Source organism: Toxotes jaculatrix, chromosome 4, assembly GCF_017976425.1.
Source record: "Toxotes jaculatrix isolate fToxJac2 chromosome 4, fToxJac2.pri, whole genome shotgun sequence".
NCBI lineage: Eukaryota > Metazoa > Chordata > Actinopteri > Toxotidae > Toxotes > Toxotes jaculatrix.
The window spans coordinates 16,942,972-16,961,195 of record NC_054397.1 but is presented as its reverse complement, the minus strand read 5'-3'; the positions used below and the strand labels follow the sequence as shown (position 1 = coordinate 16,961,195).

The 18,224-nt window shown below is 31.3% G+C and overlaps 1 protein-coding gene across 1 annotated transcript in view; it reads left to right on the top strand.

Moving 5' to 3' along the window:
- Positions 1-16,990, top strand: part of LOC121180139 (myosin-10-like) — an 84,210-nt gene extending 67,220 nt beyond the window's left edge. Inside the window, exon 44 of the mRNA XM_041035305.1 lies at positions 13,732-16,990. Coding sequence (XP_040891239.1) covers positions 13,732-13,879 — 148 coding nt within the window. The 3' untranslated portion in view covers positions 13,880-16,990. The remainder of the gene's footprint in view (positions 1-13,731) is intronic.
- Positions 16,991-18,224: the final 1,234 nt, after the last annotated feature.

Genomic DNA, 18,224 nt, shown 5'->3' with positions numbered 1-18,224 from the left:
AATTTTTTTCGACCTCAAAATTTCATAAAAAACGTCATAGTATAGTAAGGCGTCAAAATCGGCCAAAAAAAGTCAAAAAAATTTTCGACCTCAAAATGTCATAAAAAACGTCATAGTATAGTAAGGCGTCAAAATCAGCCAAAAAAAGTCAAACCTTTTTTCGACCTCAAAATTTCATAAAAAACGTCATAGTATAGTATGGCGTTTTTTTCGGCCAAAAAAAGTCAAAATTTTTTTCGACCTCAAAGTGTCCTAAAAAACGTCATAGTATAGTAAGGCGTCAAAATCGGCCAAAAAAAGTCAAAAAATTTTTCGACCTCAAAATTTCATAAAAACGTCAAAGTATAGTATGCCGTTTTTTTCGGCCAAAAAATTTTTTTCGACCTCAAAATTTCATAAAAAACGTCATAGTGTAGTAAGGCGTCAAAATCGGCCAAAAAAAGTCAAATTTTTTTTCGACCTCAAAATGTCATAAAAAACGTCATAGTATAGTATGGCGTTTTTTTCGGCCAAAAAAAGTCAAACCTTTTTTCGACCTCAAAATTTCTTAAAAAACGTCATAGTATAGTATGGCGTTTTTTTCGGTTAAAAAAAGTCAAAAAAAATTTTGACCTCAAAACGTCATAAAAAACGTCATAGTATAGTAAGGCGTCAAAATCGGACAAAAAAAGTCAAAAATTTTTTTGACCTCAAAATTTCATAAAAAACGTCATAGTATAGTATGGCGTTTTTTTCGGCCAAAAAAAGTCAAATTTTTTTCGACCTCAAAATGTCCTAAAAAACGTCATAGTATAGTAAGGCGTCAAAATCGGCCAAAAAAAGTCAAAAAATTTTTCGACCTCAAAATTTCATAAAAAACGTCAAAGTATAGTAAGGTGTCAATATCGGACAAAAAAAGTGAAAAAAATTTTTGACCTCAAAATGTCATAAAAAACGTCATAGTATAGTAAGGCGTTTTTTTCGGACAAAAAAAGTCAAAAATTTTTTCGACCTCCAAAAGTCATAAAAAACGTCATAGTATAGTAAGGCGTTTTTTTCGGCCAAAAAAAGTCAAGATTTTTTTCGACCTCAAAATTTCATAAAAAACGTCATAGTATAGTAAGGCGTCAATATCGGACAAAAAAAGTGACAAAAATTTTTGACCTCAAAATGTCATAAAAAACGTCAGTCTAGTAAGGCATCAAAATCGGACAAAAAAAGTCAAAGTTTTTTTCGACCTCCAAAAGTCATAAAAAACGTCATAGTATAGTAAGGCGTTTTTTTCGGGCAAAAAAAGTCAAAAATTTTTTCGACCTCCAAAAGTCATAAAAAACGTCATAGTATAGTAAGGCGTTTTTTTCGGCCAAAAAAGTCAAAATTTTTTTCGACCTCAAAATTTCATAAAAAACGTCATAGTATAGTATGGCATTTTTTTCGGCCAAAAAAAGTCAAAATTTTTTTCCACCTCAAAATTTCATAAAAAACGTCATAGTATAGTATGGCGTTTTTTTCGGCCAAAAAAAGTCAAAAATTTTTTCGACCTCAAAATTTCATAAAAAACGTCATAGTATAGTATGGCGTTTTTTTCGGCCAAAAAAAGTCAAAATTTTTTTCGACATCAAAATTTCATAAAAAACGTCATAGTATAGTAAGGCGTCAAAATCGGCCAAAAAAAGTCAAAAAATTTTTCGACCTCAAAATTTCATAAAAAACGTCATAGTATAGTATGGCGTTTTTTTCGGGCACAAAAAGTCAAAATTTTTTTCGACCTCAAAATGTAAGAAAAAACGTCATAGTATAGTATGCCGTTTTTTTCGGCCAAAAAAAGTCAAAATTTTTTTCGACCTCAAAATTTCATAAAAAACGTCATAGTATAGTATGGCGTTTTTTTCGGCCAAAAAAAGTCAAAATTTTTTTCAACCTCAAAATTTCATAAAAAACGTCATAGTATAGTAAGGCGTCAAAATCAGCCAAAAAAAGTCAAAATTTTTTTCGACCTCAAAATGTCATAAAAAACGTCATAGTATAGTAAGGCGTCAAAATCAGCCAAAAAAAGTCAAACCTTTTTTCGACCTCAAAATTTCATAAAAAACGTCATAGTATAGTATGGCGTTTTTTTCGGCCAAAAAAAGTCAAAATTTTTTTCGACCTCAAAGTGTCCTAAAAAACGTCATAGTATAGTAAGGCGTCAAAATCGGCCAAAAAAAGTCAAAAAATTTTTCGACCTCAAAATTTTATAAAAACGTCAAAGTATAGTATGCCGTTTTTTTCGGCCAAAAAATTTTTTTCGACCTCAAAATTTCATAAAAAACGTCATAGTATAGTAAGGCGTCAAAATCGGCCAAAAAAAGTCAAATTTTTTTTCGACCTCAAAATGTCATAAAAAACGTCATAGTATAGTTTTTTTCGGGCAAAAAAAGTCAAAAAAAAATTTGACCTCAAAATGTCATAAAAAACGTCATAGTATAGTAAGGCGTCAAAATTGAACAAAAAAGTTAAAAATTTTTTTGACCTCAAAATGTCATAAAAAACGTCATAGTATAGTATGGCGTTTTTTTCGGCCAAAAAAAGTCAAAATTTTTTTCGACCTCAAAATTTCATAAAAAACGTCATAGTATAGTATGGCGTTTTTTTTTGGGCAAAAAAAGTCAAATTTTTTTTCCACCTCAAAATTTCATAAAAAACGTCATAGTATAGTAAGGCGTCAAAATCGGCCAAAAAAAGTCAAAAAAATTTTCGACCTCAAAATTTCATAAAAAACGTCATAGTATAGTATGGCGTTTTTTTTCGGCCAAAAAAAGTCAAATTTTTTTCGACCTCAAAATTTCATAAAAAACGTCATAGTATAGTATGGCGTTTTTTTTTGGGCAAAAAAAGTCAAATTTTTTTTCCACCTCAAAATTTCATAAAAAACGTCATAGTATAGTATGGCGTTTTTTTTGGGCAAAAAAAGTCAAATTTTTTTTCCACCTCAAAATTTCATAAAAAACGTCATAGTATAGTAAGGCGTCAAAATCGGCCAAAAAAAGTCAAAAAATTTTTCGACCTCAAAATTTCATAAAAAACGTCAAAGTATAGTAAGGTGTCAATATCGGACAAAAAAAGTGAAAAAAATTTTTGACCTCAAAATGTCATAAAAAACGTCATAGTATAGTAAGGCGTTTTTTTCGGACAAAAAAAGTCAAAAATTTTTTCGACCTCCAAAAGTCATAAAAAACGTCATAGTATAGTAAGGCGTTTTTTTCGGCCAAAAAAAGTCAAGATTTTTTTCGACCTCAAAATTTCATAAAAAACGTCATAGTATAGTAAGGCGTCAATATCGGACAAAAAAAGTGACAAAAATTTTTGACCTCAAAATGTCATAAAAAACGTCAGTCTAGTAAGGCATCAAAATCGGACAAAAAAAGTCAAAGTTTTTTTCGACCTCCAAAAGTCATAAAAAACGTCATAGTATAGTAAGGCGTTTTTTTCGGGCAAAAAAAGTCAAAAAAAAATTTGACCTCAAAATGTCATAAAAAACGTCATAGTATAGTAAGGCGTCAAAATTGAACAAAAAAGTTAAAAATTTTTTTGACCTCAAAATGTCATAAAAAACGTCATAGTATAGTATGGCGTTTTTTTCGGCCAAAAAAAGTCAAAATTTTTTTCGACCTCAAAATTTCATAAAAAACGTCATAGTATAGTATGGCGTTTTTTTTGGGCAAAAAAAGTCAAATTTTTTTTCCACCTCAAAATTTCATAAAAAACGTCATAGTATAGTAAGGCGTCAAAATCGGCCAAAAAAAGTCAAAAAAATTTTCGACCTCAAAATTTCATAAAAAACGTCATAGTATAGTATGGCGTTTTTTCGGGCAAAAAAAGTCAAAAATTTTTTCGACCTCAAAATGTCATAAAAAACGTCATAGTATAGTAAGGCGTCAAAATCGGACAAAAAAAGTCAAAACATTTTTCGACCTCAAAATTTCATAAAAAACGTCAAAGTATAGTATGGCGTTTTTTTCGGCCAAAAAATTTTTTTCGACCTCAAAATTTCATAAAAAACGTCATAGTATAGTAAGGCGTCAAAATCGGACAAAAAAAGTCAAAATTTTTTTCGACCTCAAAATTTCATAAAAAACTTCATAGTATAGTAAGGTGTCAATATCGGACAAAAAAAGTGAAAAAAATTTTTGACCTCAAAATGTCATAAAAAACGTCATAGTATAGTAAGGCGTTTTTTTCGGACAAAAAAAGTCAAAAATTTTTTCGACCTCCAAAAGTCATAAAAAACGTCATAGTATAGTAAGGCGTTTTTTTCGGCCAAAAAAAGTCAAGATTTTTTTCGACCTCCAAAAGTCATAAAAAACGTCATAGTATAGTATGGCGTTTTTTTCGGGCAAAAAAAGTCAAAAATTTTTTCGACCTCAAAATTTCATAAAAAACGTCATAGTATAGTAAGGCGTTTTTTTCGGCCAAAAAAAGTCAAAAATTTTTTCGACCTCAAAATTTCATAAAAAACGTCATAGTATAGTATGGCGTTTTTTTCGGCCAAAAAAAGTCAAAATTTTTTTCGACCTCAAAATTTCATAAAAAACATCATATTATAGTAAGGCGTCAAAATCGGACAAAAAAAGTAAAAAAAATTTTAGACCTCAAAATGTCATAAAAAACGTCATAGTATAGTATGGCGTTTTTTTCGGCCAAAAAAAGTCAACATTTTTTTCGACCTCAAAATGTCCTAAAAAACGTCATAGTATAGTAAGGCGTCAAAATCGGACAAAAAAAGTCAAAAAAATTTTCGACCTCAAAATTTCATAAAAAACGTCATAGTATAGTATGGCGTTTTTTTCGGGCAAAAAAAGTCAAAATTTTTTTCGACCTCAAAATTTCATAAAAAACGTCATAGTATAGTATGGCGTTTTTTTCGGGCAAAAAAAGTCAAAATTTTTTTCGACCTCAAAATTTCATAAAAAACGTCATAGTATAGTAAGGCGTCAAAATCGGCCAAAAAAAGTCAAAAAATTTTTCGACCTCAAAATTTCATAAAAAACGTCATAGTATAGTATGGCGTTTTTTTCGGCCAAAAAAAGTCAAAATTTTTTTCGACCTCAAAATTTCATAAAAAACATCATATTATAGTAAGGCGTCAAAATCGGACAAAAAAAGTAAAAAAAATTTTAGACCTCAAAATGTCATAAAAAACGTCATAGTATAGTATGGCGTTTTTTTCGGCCAAAAAAAGTCAACATTTTTTTCGACCTCAAAATGTCCTAAAAAACGTCATAGTATAGTAAGGCGTCAAAATCGGACAAAAAAAGTCAAAAATTTTTTCCACCTCAAAATTTCATAAAAAACGTCATAGTATAGTATGGCGTTTTTTTCAGCCAAAAAAAGTCAAATTTTTTTCGACCTCAAAATTTCATAAAAAACGTCATAGTATAGTATGGCGTTTTTTTCGGCCAAAAAAAGTCAAACTTTTTTTCGACCTCAAAATTTCATAAAAAACGTCATAGTATAGTATGGCGTTTTTTTCGGGTAAAAAAAGTCAAAAAAAATTTTGACCTCAAAACGTCATAAAAAACGTCATAGTATAGTAAGGCGTTTTTTTCGGGTAAAAAAAGTCAAAAAATTTTTTGACCTCAAAATGTCATAAAAAACGTCATAGTATAGTAAGGCGTTTTTTTCGGGTAAAAAAAGTCAAAACATTTTTTGACCTCAAAATTTCATAAAAAACGTCATAGTATAATAAGGTGTTTTTTTCGGGCCAAAAAAGGTCAAAAAAAATTTTGACCTCAAAATGTCATAAAAAACGTCATAGTATAGTAAGGCGTCAAAATCGGACAAAAAAAGTCAAAATTTTTTTTGACCTCAAAATGTAAGAAAAAACGTCATAGTATAGTAAGGCGTTTTTTTCGGGTAAAAAAAGTCAAAAAAAATTTTGACCTCAAAATGTCATAAAAAACGTCATAGTATAGTAAGGCGTTTTTTTCGGGCAAAAAAAGTCAAAAAATTTTTTGACCTCAAAATGTCATAAAAAACGTCATAGTATAATGTGTTTTTTTCGGGCCAAAAAAAGTCAAAAAAATTTTTGACCTCAAAATGTCATAAAAAACGTCATAGTATAGTAAGGCGTCAAAATCGGACAAAAAAAGTCAAAAATTTTTTTGACCTCAAAATGTAAGAAAAAACGTCATAGTATAGTATGGCTTTTCTTTCGGGTAAAAAAAGTCAAAAAAAATTTTGACCTCAAAACGTCATAAAAAACGTCATAGTATAGTAAGGCGTCAAAATCGGACAAAAAAAGTCAAAAATTTTTTTGACCTCAAAATGTCATAAAAAACGTCATAGTATAATAAGGTGTTTTTTTCGGGCCAAAAAAAGTCAAAAAAATTTTTGACCTCAAAATGTCATAAAAAACGTCATAGTATAGTAAGGCGTTTTTTTCGGGTAAAAAAAGTCAAAAAATTTTTTGACCTCAAAATGTCATAAAAAACGTCATAGTACAATAAGGTGTTTTTTTCGGGCCAAAAAAAGTCAAAAAAATTTTTGACCTCAAAATGTCATAAAAAACTTCATAGTATAGTAAGGCGTTTTTTTCGGATAAAAAAAGTCAAAAAAAAATTTGACCTCAAAATGTCATAAAAAACGTCATAGTATAGTAAGGCGTCAAAATCGAACAAAAAAAGTTAAAAAATTTTTTGACCTCAAAATGTCATAAAAAACGTCATAGTATAGTAAGGCGTTTTTTTTGGGCAAAAAAAGTCAAAAAATTTTTTGGCCTCAAAATGTCATAAAAAACGTCATAGTATAGTAAGGCGTCAAAATCGGACAAAAAAAGTCAAAAAATTCTTTTGGCCTCAAAATGTCATAAAAAACGTCATAGTATAGTAAGGCGTCAAAATCGGACAAAAAAAGTCAAAAAAATTTTTTGACCTCAAAATGTCATAAAAAACGTCATAGTATAGTATGGCGTTTTTTTCGGGCCAAAAAAAGTCAAAAAAATTTTTGACCTCAAAATGTCATAAAAAACGTCATAGTATAGTAAGGCGTTTTTTTCGGGTAAAAAAAGTCAAAAAATTTTTTGACCTCAAAATGTCATAAAAAACGTCATAGTATAATAAGGAGTTTTTTTCGGGCCAAAAAAAGTCAAAAAAATTTTTGACCTCAAAATGTCATAAAAAACGTCATAGTATAGTAAGGCGTTTTTTTCGGATAAAAAAAGTCAAAAAAAAATTTGACCTCAAAATGTCATAAAAAACGTCATAGTATAGTAAGGCGTTTTTTTCGGGTAAAAAAAGTCAAAAAATTTTTTGACCTCAAAATGTCATAAAAAACGTCATAGTATAATAAGGTGTTTTTTTCGGGCCAAAAAAAGTCAAAAAAAATTTTGACCTCAAAATGTCATAAAAAACGTCATAGTATAGTAAGGCGTTTTTTTCGGATAAAAAAAGTCAAAAAAAAATTTGACCTCAAAATGTCATAAAAAACGTCATAGTATAGTAAGGCGTCAAAATCGAACAAAAAAAGTTAAAAAATTTTTTGACCTCAAAATGTCATAAAAAACGTCATAGTATAGTAAGGCGTTTTTTTTGGGCAAAAAAAGTCAAAAATTTTTTTGGCCTCAAAATGTCATAAAAAACGTCATAGTATAGTAAGGCGTCAAAATCGGACAAAAAAAGTCAAAAAAATTTTTTGGCCTCAAAATGTCATAAAAAACGTCATAGTATAGTAAGGCGTCAAAATCGGACAAAAAAAGTCAAAAAAAATTTTGTCCTCAAAATGTCATAAAAAACGTCATAGTATAGTATGGCGTTTTTTTCGGGCCAAAAAAAGTCAAAAAAATTTTTGACCTCAAAATGTCATAAAAAACGTCATAGTATAGTAAGGCGTCAAAATCGGACAAAAAAAGTCAAAATTTTTTTTGACCTCAAAATGTCATAAAAAACGTCATAGTATAGTAAGGCGTAAAAATCGGACAAATAAAGTCAAAAAAATTTTTGACCTCAAAATGTCATAAAAAATATCATAGTATAGTTTTTTTCGGGCAAAAAAAGTCAAAAATTTTTTTGACCTCAAAATGTCATAAAAAACGTCATAGTATAATAAGGTGTTTTTTTCGGGCCAAAAAAAGTCAAAAATTTTTTTGACCTCAAAATGTCAGAAAAAACGTCATAGTATAGTATGGCGTTTTTTTCGGGCACAAAAAGTCAAAAATTTTTGACCTCAAAATGTCATAAAAAACGTCATAGTATAGTAAGGCGTTTTTTTCGGGTAAAAAAAGTCAAAAAAATTTTTGACCTCAAAATGTCATAAAAAACGTCATAGTATATTAAGGCGTCAAAATCGGACAAAAAAAGTCAAAATTTTTTTTGACCTCAAAATGTAAGAAAAAACGTCATAGTATAGTATGGCGTTTTTTTCGGGTAAAAAAAGTCAAAAAAAATTTTGACCTCAAAATGTCATTAAAAACGTCATTGTATAGTAAGGTGTCAAAATCGGACAAAAAAAGTCAAAAAATTTTTTGACCTCAAAATGTCATAAAAAACGTCATAGTATAGTAAGGCGTCAAAATCGGACAAATAAAGTCAAAAAAATTTTTGACCTCAAAATGTCATAAAAAATATCATAGTATAGTTTTTTTCGGGCAAAAAAAGTCAAAAATTTTTTTGACCTCAAAATGTCATAAAAAACGTCATAGTATAATAAGGTGTTTTTTTCGGGCCAAAAAAAGTCAAAATTTTTTTTGACCTCAAAATGTCAGAAAAAACGTCATAGTATAGTAAGGCGTTTTTTTCGGGCACAAAAAGTCAAAAATTTTTGACCTCAAAATGTCATAAAAAACGTCATAGTATAGTAAGGCGTTTTTTTCGGGTAAAAAAAGTCAAAAAAATTTTTGACCTCAAAATGTCATAAAAAACGTCATAGTATATTAAGGCGTCAAAATCGGACAAAAAAAGTCAAAATTTTTTTTGACCTCAAAATGTAAGAAAAAACGTCATAGTATAGCATGGCGTTTTTTTCGGGTAAAAAAAGTCAAAAAAAATTTTGACCTCAAAATGTCATTAAAAACGTCATTGTATAGTAAGGTGTCAAAATCGGACAAAAAAAGTCAAAAAATTTTTTGACCTCAAAATGTCATAAAAAACGTCATAGTATAGTAAGGCGTCAAAATCGGACAAAAAAAGTCAAAAAATTTTTGACCTCAAAATGTCATAAAAAACGTCATAGTATAGTAAGGCGTCAAAATCGGACAAATAAAATCAAAAAAATTTTTGACCTCAAAATGTCATAAAAAATATCATAGTATAGTTTTTTTCGGGCAAAAAAAGTCAAAAAATTTTTTTGACCTCAAAATGTCATAAAAAACGTCATAGTATAATAAGGTGTTTTTTTCGGGCCAAAAAAAGTCAAAAATTTTTTTGACCTCAAAATGTCAGAAAAAACGTCATAGTATAGTAAGGCGTTTTTTTCGGGTAAAAAAAGTCAAAAAATTTTTTGACCTCAAAATGTCATAAAAAACGTCATAGTATAGTAAGGCGTCAAAATCGGACAAAAAAAGTCAAAAAAATTTTTGTCCTCAAAATGTCATAAAAAACGTCATAGTATAGTAAGGCGTCAAAATCGGACAAAAAAAGTCAAAAAATTTTTTGACCTCAAAATGTCATAAAAAACGTCATAGTATAGTAAGGCGTCAAAATCGGACAAATAAAATCAAAAAAAATTTTGTCCTCAAAATGTCATAAAAAACGTCATAGTATAGTATGGCGTTTTTTTCGGGCCAAAAAAAGTCAAAAAAATTTTTGACCTCAAAATGTCATAAAAAACGTCATAGTATAGTAAGGCGTCAAAATCGAACAAAAAAAGTTAAAAAATTTTTTGACCTCAAAATGTCATAAAAAACGTCATAGTATAGTAAGGCGTTTTTTTAGGGCAAAAAAAGTCAAAAAATTTTTTGGCCTCAAAATGTCATAAAAAACATCATAGTATAGTAAGGCTTAAAAATCGGCCAAAAAAAGTCAAAAATTTTTTGGCCTCAAAATTTCATAAAAAACGTCATAGTATAGTATGGCGTTTTTTTCGGCCAAAAAAAGTCAAAATTTTTTCGACCTCAAAATGTCATAAAAAAACGTCATAGTATAGTAAGGCGTCAAAATCGGACAAAAAAAGTCAAAATTTTTTTTGACCTCAAAATGTAAGAGAAAACGTCATAGTATAGTATGGCGTTTTTTTCGGGTAAAAAAAGTCAAAAAAAATTTTGACCTCAAAACGTCATAAAAAACGTCATAGTATAGTAAGGCGTTTTTTTCGGGCAAAACAAGTCAAAAAATTTTTTGACCTCAAAATGTCATAAAAAACGTCATAGTATAGTAAGGCGTTTTTTTCGGGCAAAAAAGTCAAAAAATTTTTTGACCTCAAAATGTCATAAAAAACGTCATAGTATAGTAAGGCGTCAAAATCGGACAAAAAAAGTCAAAAAATTTTTTGACCTCAAAATGTAAGAAAAAACGTCATAGTATAGTATGGCGTTTTTTTCGGGTAAAAAAGGTCAAAAAAAATTTTGACCTCAAAACGTCATAAAAAACGTCATAGTATAGTAAGGCGTCAAAATCGGACAAAAAAAGTCAAAAAATTTTTTGACCTCAAAATGTCATAAAAAACGTCATAGTATAGTAAGGCGTCAAAATCGGACAAATAAAATCAAAAAAAATTTTGTCCTCAAAATGTCATAAAAAACGTCATAGTATAGTATGGCGTTTTTTTCGGGCCAAAAAAAGTCAAAAAAATTTTTGACCTCAAAATGTCATAAAAAACGTCATAGTATAGTAAGGCGTCAAAATCGAACAAAAAAAGTTAAAAAATTTTTTGACCTCAAAATGTCATAAAAAACGTCATAGTATAGTAAGGCGTTTTTTTTTGGGCAAAAAAAGTCAAAAAATTTTTTTGGCCTCAAAATGTCATAAAAAACGTCATAGTATATTAAGGCGTCAAAATCGGACAAAAAAAGTCAAAATTTTTTTTGACCTCAAAATGTAAGAAAAAACGTCATAGTATAGTATGGCGTTTTTTTCGGGTAAAAAAAGTCAAAAAAAATTTTGACCTCAAAACGTCATAAAAAACGTCATAGTATAGTAAGGCGTTTTTTTCGGGCAAAACAAGTCAAAAAAATTTTTGACCTCAAAATGTCATAAAAAACGTCATAGTATAGTAAGGCGTTTTTTTCGGGCAAAAAAGTCAAACAATTTTTTGACCTCAAAATGTCATAAAAAACGTCATAGTATAGTAAGGCGTCAAAATCGGACAAAAAAAGTCAAAAAAATTTTTGACCTCAAAATGTAAGAAAAAACGTCATAGTATAGTATGGCGTTTTTTTCGGGTAAAAAAGGTCAAAAAAAATTTTGACCTCAAAACGTCATAAAAAACGTCATAGTATAGTAAGGCGTCAAAATCGGACAAAAAAAGTCAAAAAAATTTTTGACCTCAAAATGTCATAAAAAACATAGTATAGTAAGGCATTTTTTTTGGGCAAAAAAAGTCAACATTTTTTTTGACCTCAAAATGTCATAAAAAACGTCATAGTATAGTAAGGCGTTTTTTTTGGGCAAAAAAAGTCAAAAATTTTTTTGACCTCAAAATGTCATAAAAAACGTCATAGTATAGTAAGGCGTAAAAATCGGACAAATAAAGTCAAAAAAATTTTTGACCTCAAAATGTCATAAAAAATATCATAGTATAGTTTTTTTTCGGGCAAAAAAAGTCAAAAATTTTTTTGACCTCAAAATGTCATAAAAAACGTCATAGTATAATAAGGTGTTTTTTTCGGGCCAAAAAAAGTCAAAATTTTTTTTGACCTCAAAATGTCAGAAAAAACGTCATAGTATAGTAAGGCGTTTTTTTCGGGCACAAAAAGTCAAAAATTTTTGACCTCAAAATGTCATAAAAAACGTCATAGTATAGTAAGGCGTTTTTTTCGGGTAAAAAAAGTCAAAAATTTTTTTGACCTCAAAATGTCATAAAAAACGTCATAGTATATTAAGGCGTCAAAATCGGACAAAAAAAGTCAAAAAATTTTTTGACCTCAAAATGTAAGAAAAAACGTCATAGTATAGTATGGCGTTTTTTTCGGGTAAAAAAGGTCAAAAAAAATTTTGACCTCAAAATGTCATAAAAAACGTCATAGTATAGTAAGGCGTCAAAATCGGACAAAAAAAGTCAAAAAAATTTTTGACCTCAAAATGTCATAAAAAACGTCATAGTATAGTAAGGCGTCAAAATCGGACAAAAAAAGTCAAAAAAATTTTTGACCTCAAAATGTCATAAAAAACGTCATAGTATAGTAAGGCGTTTTTTTCAGGCAAAAAAAGTCAAAAAAAATTTTGACCTCAAAATGTCATAAAAAACGTCATAGTATAGTAAGGCGTCAAAATCGGACAAAAAAAGTCAAAATTTTTTTTGACCTCAAAATGTCATAAAAAACGTCATAGTATAGTAAGGCGTCAAAATCGGACAAAAAAAGTCAAAAATTTTTTTGGCCTCAAAATGTCATAAAAAACGTCATAGTATAGTAAGGCGTTTTTTTTTCGGGCAAAAAAAGTCAAAAAAAATTTTGACCTCAAAATGTCATAAAACACGTCATAGTATAGTAAGGCGTTTTTTTCGGGCAAAAAAAGTCAAAATTTTTTTTGACCTCAAAATGTCATTAAAAACATCATAGTATAGTAAGGCGTCAAAATCGGACAAAAAAAGTCAAAAAAATTTTTGACCTCAAAATGTCATAAAAAACGTCATAGTATAGTAAGGCGTTAAAATCGGACAAAAAAAGTTAAAATTTTTTTTGACCTCAAAATGTCATAAAAAACGTCATAGTATAGTAAGGCGTTTTTTTCAGGCAAAAAAAGTCAACATTTTTTTGACCTCAAAATGTCATAAAAAACGTCATAGTATAGTAAGGCTTCAAAATCGGCCAAAAAAAGTCAAAAAGTTTTTTTACCTCAAAATGTCATAAAATGTCATAAAAAACGTCATAGTATAGTTAGGCGTCAAAATCGGACAAAAAAAGTCAACATTTTTTTTTGATCTCAAAATGTCATAAAAAACGTCATAGTATAGTGAGGCGTCAAAATCGGACAAAAAAAGTCTTTTTTTTTTTTAGACCTCAAAATGTCATAAAAAACGTCATAGTATAGTATGACATCAAAATATGCCAAAAAAAAGTCATATATTAGTAAGGCCTCAAAATGTCAGAAAAAAAAGGGAATAGTATAGTATGACGTCAAAATATGGCAAAAAATCATACTTTAGCAAGGTCTTAAAATGTCATAAAAAACATCATAATATAGTATGGCGTCAAAAAATGCCAAAAAAAAGTCATACTTTAGCAAGGCCTCAAAATGTCATTAAAAACATCATACCGCCATATGATGTCAAAATATGCCAAAATAAGTCATACTTTAGTAAGGCCTCAAAATGTCATAATAAACGTCATACCGCCGTATGATGTCAAAGTATGCCAAAAAAACTCATATTTTAGAAAGACCTCAAAATGTCATAAAACACGGGGGGGGGGGGGGGGGGGAGGGGTGGTAAGGCTTCAAAATATGCCAAAAAAACTCATATTTTAGTAAGAGCCAAACTTGCTACACTTGCTATGTTATGCTAAGCTAATCGCATCCTGGCTCCAGCTTGGTGGCAAAAAAGCAGTTTTCCTAGAACTGTTGAATTGTTCCTTTAAGCAGCAGAGGTTTAAGCTGTTGTTTTGATTTTTGTTTTCACCAGACGTGGGGGTCCGGTCAGCAGCTTCTCCTCCAGCCGTTCAGGCCGCCGCAACCTCAACCTGGACGGCGCTTCAGTCGACCTGTCAGATGACGATGCCGACAGCCGCACCAGCGACTTCAATGAGACGCAAACCTCCAACGTTGAGTAATTACAGCGGCACTCTCATTCCTCGCTTTTCCCCTCTCCTTGCATCATCACTACCCACCTCCCCTCACCTCATCCACCTGTCACCTGCGCCCAGTTTTCCTCCCCCCGAGAGATCCTCAGCATCAGCATGGTCTTCATTCATTTCAAACCACTGACTGGACAGAAGATTAGAGCGATGAGCTGTTTTTCTGGTAAAGCCGGGCAGACTGCCCTGGCAGAGCGCCTCTGCCCTTTTTGTATCAGTTAACACTGCAGGGAAAATCCACCGCCCTCCCCTGAAGAAAAACCTCCAGGCCTGGAGTGTCGCAGGGGCAAATGGACAATTCTGCCTTACTCTGTTCTCCTCTGGCAAGCTGCTAGCCCTGGCTCGTCTGTCGGCCATGTATCATCTCAGCATCGTAACCCATCCCCTCCCATCAGGCGTGAAGTTATCTGCTCAGCTTATTGAGAAAGTATGCATAGGTACAAAGTGCTTTTTATACATATGAAACTGTGTGTGTGTGTGTCTGTGTGCACACGTGTATGTATGATGTAGGCGGAGGCTGAGGTGTGCACACATCAAGTATGTAGGCTATGTGAACACACTCCATACTGGAAATGCAGGACTACAAGGAAACATATTTCACTCCGATGTTGTTGTAGGTGCTCTGCTCACTAGCTGTGTAAAAGTCATCTCATACAGGACACACTTTCTAACAGCATTCAAATTGACGGACCTGTCCAAAAAAAAAAAAACAAAAAAAAACAAACACAAAACCAAGGTCACGGCGGTCTGTGAGCCACCACGCCTGCTGCTTCTGTCGCACGAGTCTCCCTCCGATGTACAGACACTACAGGAACGACTAACATCTCGGGACATGCAATACAACAACATGGACTCTGAATTGAAAATGTATTACTGTGAAAAAAAAAGATATTTTATTTTCTCTGTTGCTTCATCTCAACAGTTAATGAAGGAATGTCTCACTGAGGTTTTCACTAGAAATCTCTAAGCTCGTAAGGTTAACTGATTTGTACTGTTGACCAATGGGAACACTATTGAGTTTTTAAGTATATCGTCCTTCAATATGGACAGACTGGAGCAGACTGGAGAAGATGCAGAGATGCTGGAAAATGCACAGAACTGCACAGGTTAGAATTTTTAACTGGAAACCAACAGGTTAAATTTTAAAAAAAAAAGCTCATACTGGAAGCACTGAAGTGACGCTCAGTCTGCATTTTCAATGTGACACTAAATGGTTAAAGCTTAGGTTGAACGTGTAGTTTGATTAGAAATGGAGACTGATTGAAAATAGTCATCTTCTCACTACATTTCAGTGTTTGTGCCTAGTCCCAGTTTGTATCGTTACAATCGAGTCACAGAGCTGAGAGTCAGTTTTTCTGAACAACACTCGGCGAACTTTCGAAACTTAAACATTCGTTAAACACTTAACGACTGTTCTGAAGGGTTTTTTTTTTTCCAAAATCTTCGAACCATCTGTTGCACTGTAAGATTTTTAACTTTTAAGCCAGCATGGACAAGACGTCCTTAAGAGCTCAGAAAAATGTGAAATTTCAACATCTGCAATTTTATGACAACAGTTTGTTTTTAATAACCCTTTTCTCCAGGTTGTTACTGTTTTCTAATTTAAACAAAGATTGTTGCTGTAAACATTTGTCTTTGCTCAATTTGTGCAACATATAACAAAATTCAAACTAATGTTTAGTTATATTTGTCTCTATTAATGTCACATTTTATGATGTTAATTTTTATGAAAATATAAAATATTTATATTTTTCTTGTGTCATACAAAACAAGCTTAGACGTGGTCATTTCTGGCTCCCTGGATAGGAAATTGAGAAACTCAAACTTTTTATAGCTATTGATAATTTTGATCGTCATCAGCAGATCAGGTTGTCATTGAATTACAGATGTTCCCATGACCATTTAACTGTCCAACATTAGTCCCACGGTGTTACCGTTCTGTTTTAAGGGCTTTAAGGATGTCCATGCTTAAAGTCAACTTTTTTTTTTTTTGCATCTAGATGTTAGAGTTTAGTCTTTAGGATTTTAGAAGTACTTTCAGAACAGCATTAAATCTCAAACAGCCTTTTGAGTTTTTCTAAAATACAAACTTGTTGCTCTGTGGCTCATTTGTAATGGTAAAACGTGACGATGAAGAAACTAGGGCTGGTTTGTGCCATGATTTTGTGAGTTGAAGCCTGATTCTTCAGACTGTCAACAGACTAAATCCAGCACTTAGTGTTTGTAGGTGACAGATTGTCTGATTTTTTTTTTTTTTTTAAATACTTTCCTTGCAATTTTAATAGCATTTTTAGAGAGGTGAAGACAGGCTCTGCTTGAAATACAGCCGACACCTCAACAGTTGAACCACTACAGTGTGAAAAGCCACGCCAGGGTACTCATATCCATCCACCAACTCTACTGTTACTCTGTTCCTTTACTCTGGATATGCTGATTAGGATGGTCGCCTGTGGCACACGCCCTTTGCCCTTCTCCTCAAGTGTTAACACTTAACGTATGTTTCTTTAAAAGTGCCTTAGACACTAAATAAGAACATAAGCGGGCAAGGATTTCATTACAGAAACAAAACCCTAATGAGAAAACAGGTGCATCAAGAATATATTCAACACTTTAATCTTTTTTCTTTCTTTTGTATCGTTGCTGTGCTTCATATCATATCCGCTGTGTACCTCTATGTTCATAATAACCCCCCTAGATAGAGCATTTGGGTCAAACTCTGTATTACAGTATTATGATTAACTACATGAAAAGCGAAGCCCTTGGCAGCTGCATGTCCCAAAATTATTTTTGAAGTAAGATTGTTTTTTTTCTCCCCCTGTAACCTCTCACAGGTTAAGTACTGAAGTTATTTTGGGAAATAAATGCACTGCACAGGATTTCATTTGGTTGGAAGCTTTAACATCCACATGTAGTTAACTAATTTTTCTTTTCTTATTATTATCCAGCTGGCTGTTGACAACCAGGCATTCAACTGCAAATACTCTCATCTTATTATTTCTTGTATACCTGTATTTCTAGATGGTAATTTTTTTTCTGTTTTGTTTGTTTTTGTAAAAGGAAAATAAAGCGTATTCATTGTAGATGTGATGCTGTTTTGGTTTGGTTTTTTTGGGGGGGGGGGGGGCTGAAATCTGGTTTTTGGTCTTTTTTTCCCTCCTTTTAATTTGGACTTTGGATTTTGGTGTTTTGAATTATATGAAATATTTTGTCTTTGGTTATAGTAACTTAAAAATAATGCAGTATTTAGGCAAATTCTTACTTTTTAACCTGTAACAATTAGTCAGTTTTATCAGTAAATCAACAGACAAGTAATGCTACACTTTGATAATAGTTTTGTAATTTTTTAAGCAAAATACCAAACATTCACTGGTTGCAGCTTCCCTAATTAAAGATTTCTAAAGAAGTTTTTCAAAACAAAAATTAAAATCTCTGGATTTACAAAACAAGACATCTGAAGACACTGCACTGTGCTCTAAGGAATTTTCAGACATTTTAGAGACAAAATGATTCATCAACAATAGTTGCTAGACCACTACTGACTCCTGCTTGTTTAGTCTGAAAAAGAAAATTAAAAAAAAATAAATAAATAAAACTTTTCTATGGAAGCCCATTTCTGCCAATGTCATTTGAAAAATAAATAAATAAATAAAAATTTAAAAGGATCCTGTAAGTCATTATAATGGGAAACATTCTCAAACTACTGGATATCTCAAAATGATGACTTAGTTTTTCAAAAAATTAGAAACTTACTAAGTCATTATTTTGAGGGACTTTCTCACTATTTTTAGATGCCAAGTAATCATTTTGAAATACTAAAATATTTTGTCATTATAATGACAAATGACTTTTCCATCATTGTTGGTACAAATGGGCTTCCATAATCCAGTCCAGCCAATGAATGAAAAGCATATGAATTAACATGAGCTTACCATCCATACTCAGCTAAAACACTGGTACTAAAATACCAGATGCTGCACTGAAACATCGAGGAAGATGCAAGGCGAGAAGAGCCATCATGAAAACCACCTGTTTTGTTTAATTTCATAACTGACACACAAAAATAATCTACAAAAGACCAAATTATAGTAACCAGTTAACCACAAAATGTCATTTTTATCCTCCCCACCCCCACCCCCCAAAAGAAAGCACAATTTATAAGATGTCACCCACTGCTCCGGTCACATGACTTAACAATGACACTCATGGGTTTACAGTTGTGGGGAAAATGTCAGATCCATCACACACACACACACACACACACGCACACACTGACCAGCAAACACCCCACCTAAAAAAAAAAAAAAAAAAAGGACTACAGGCG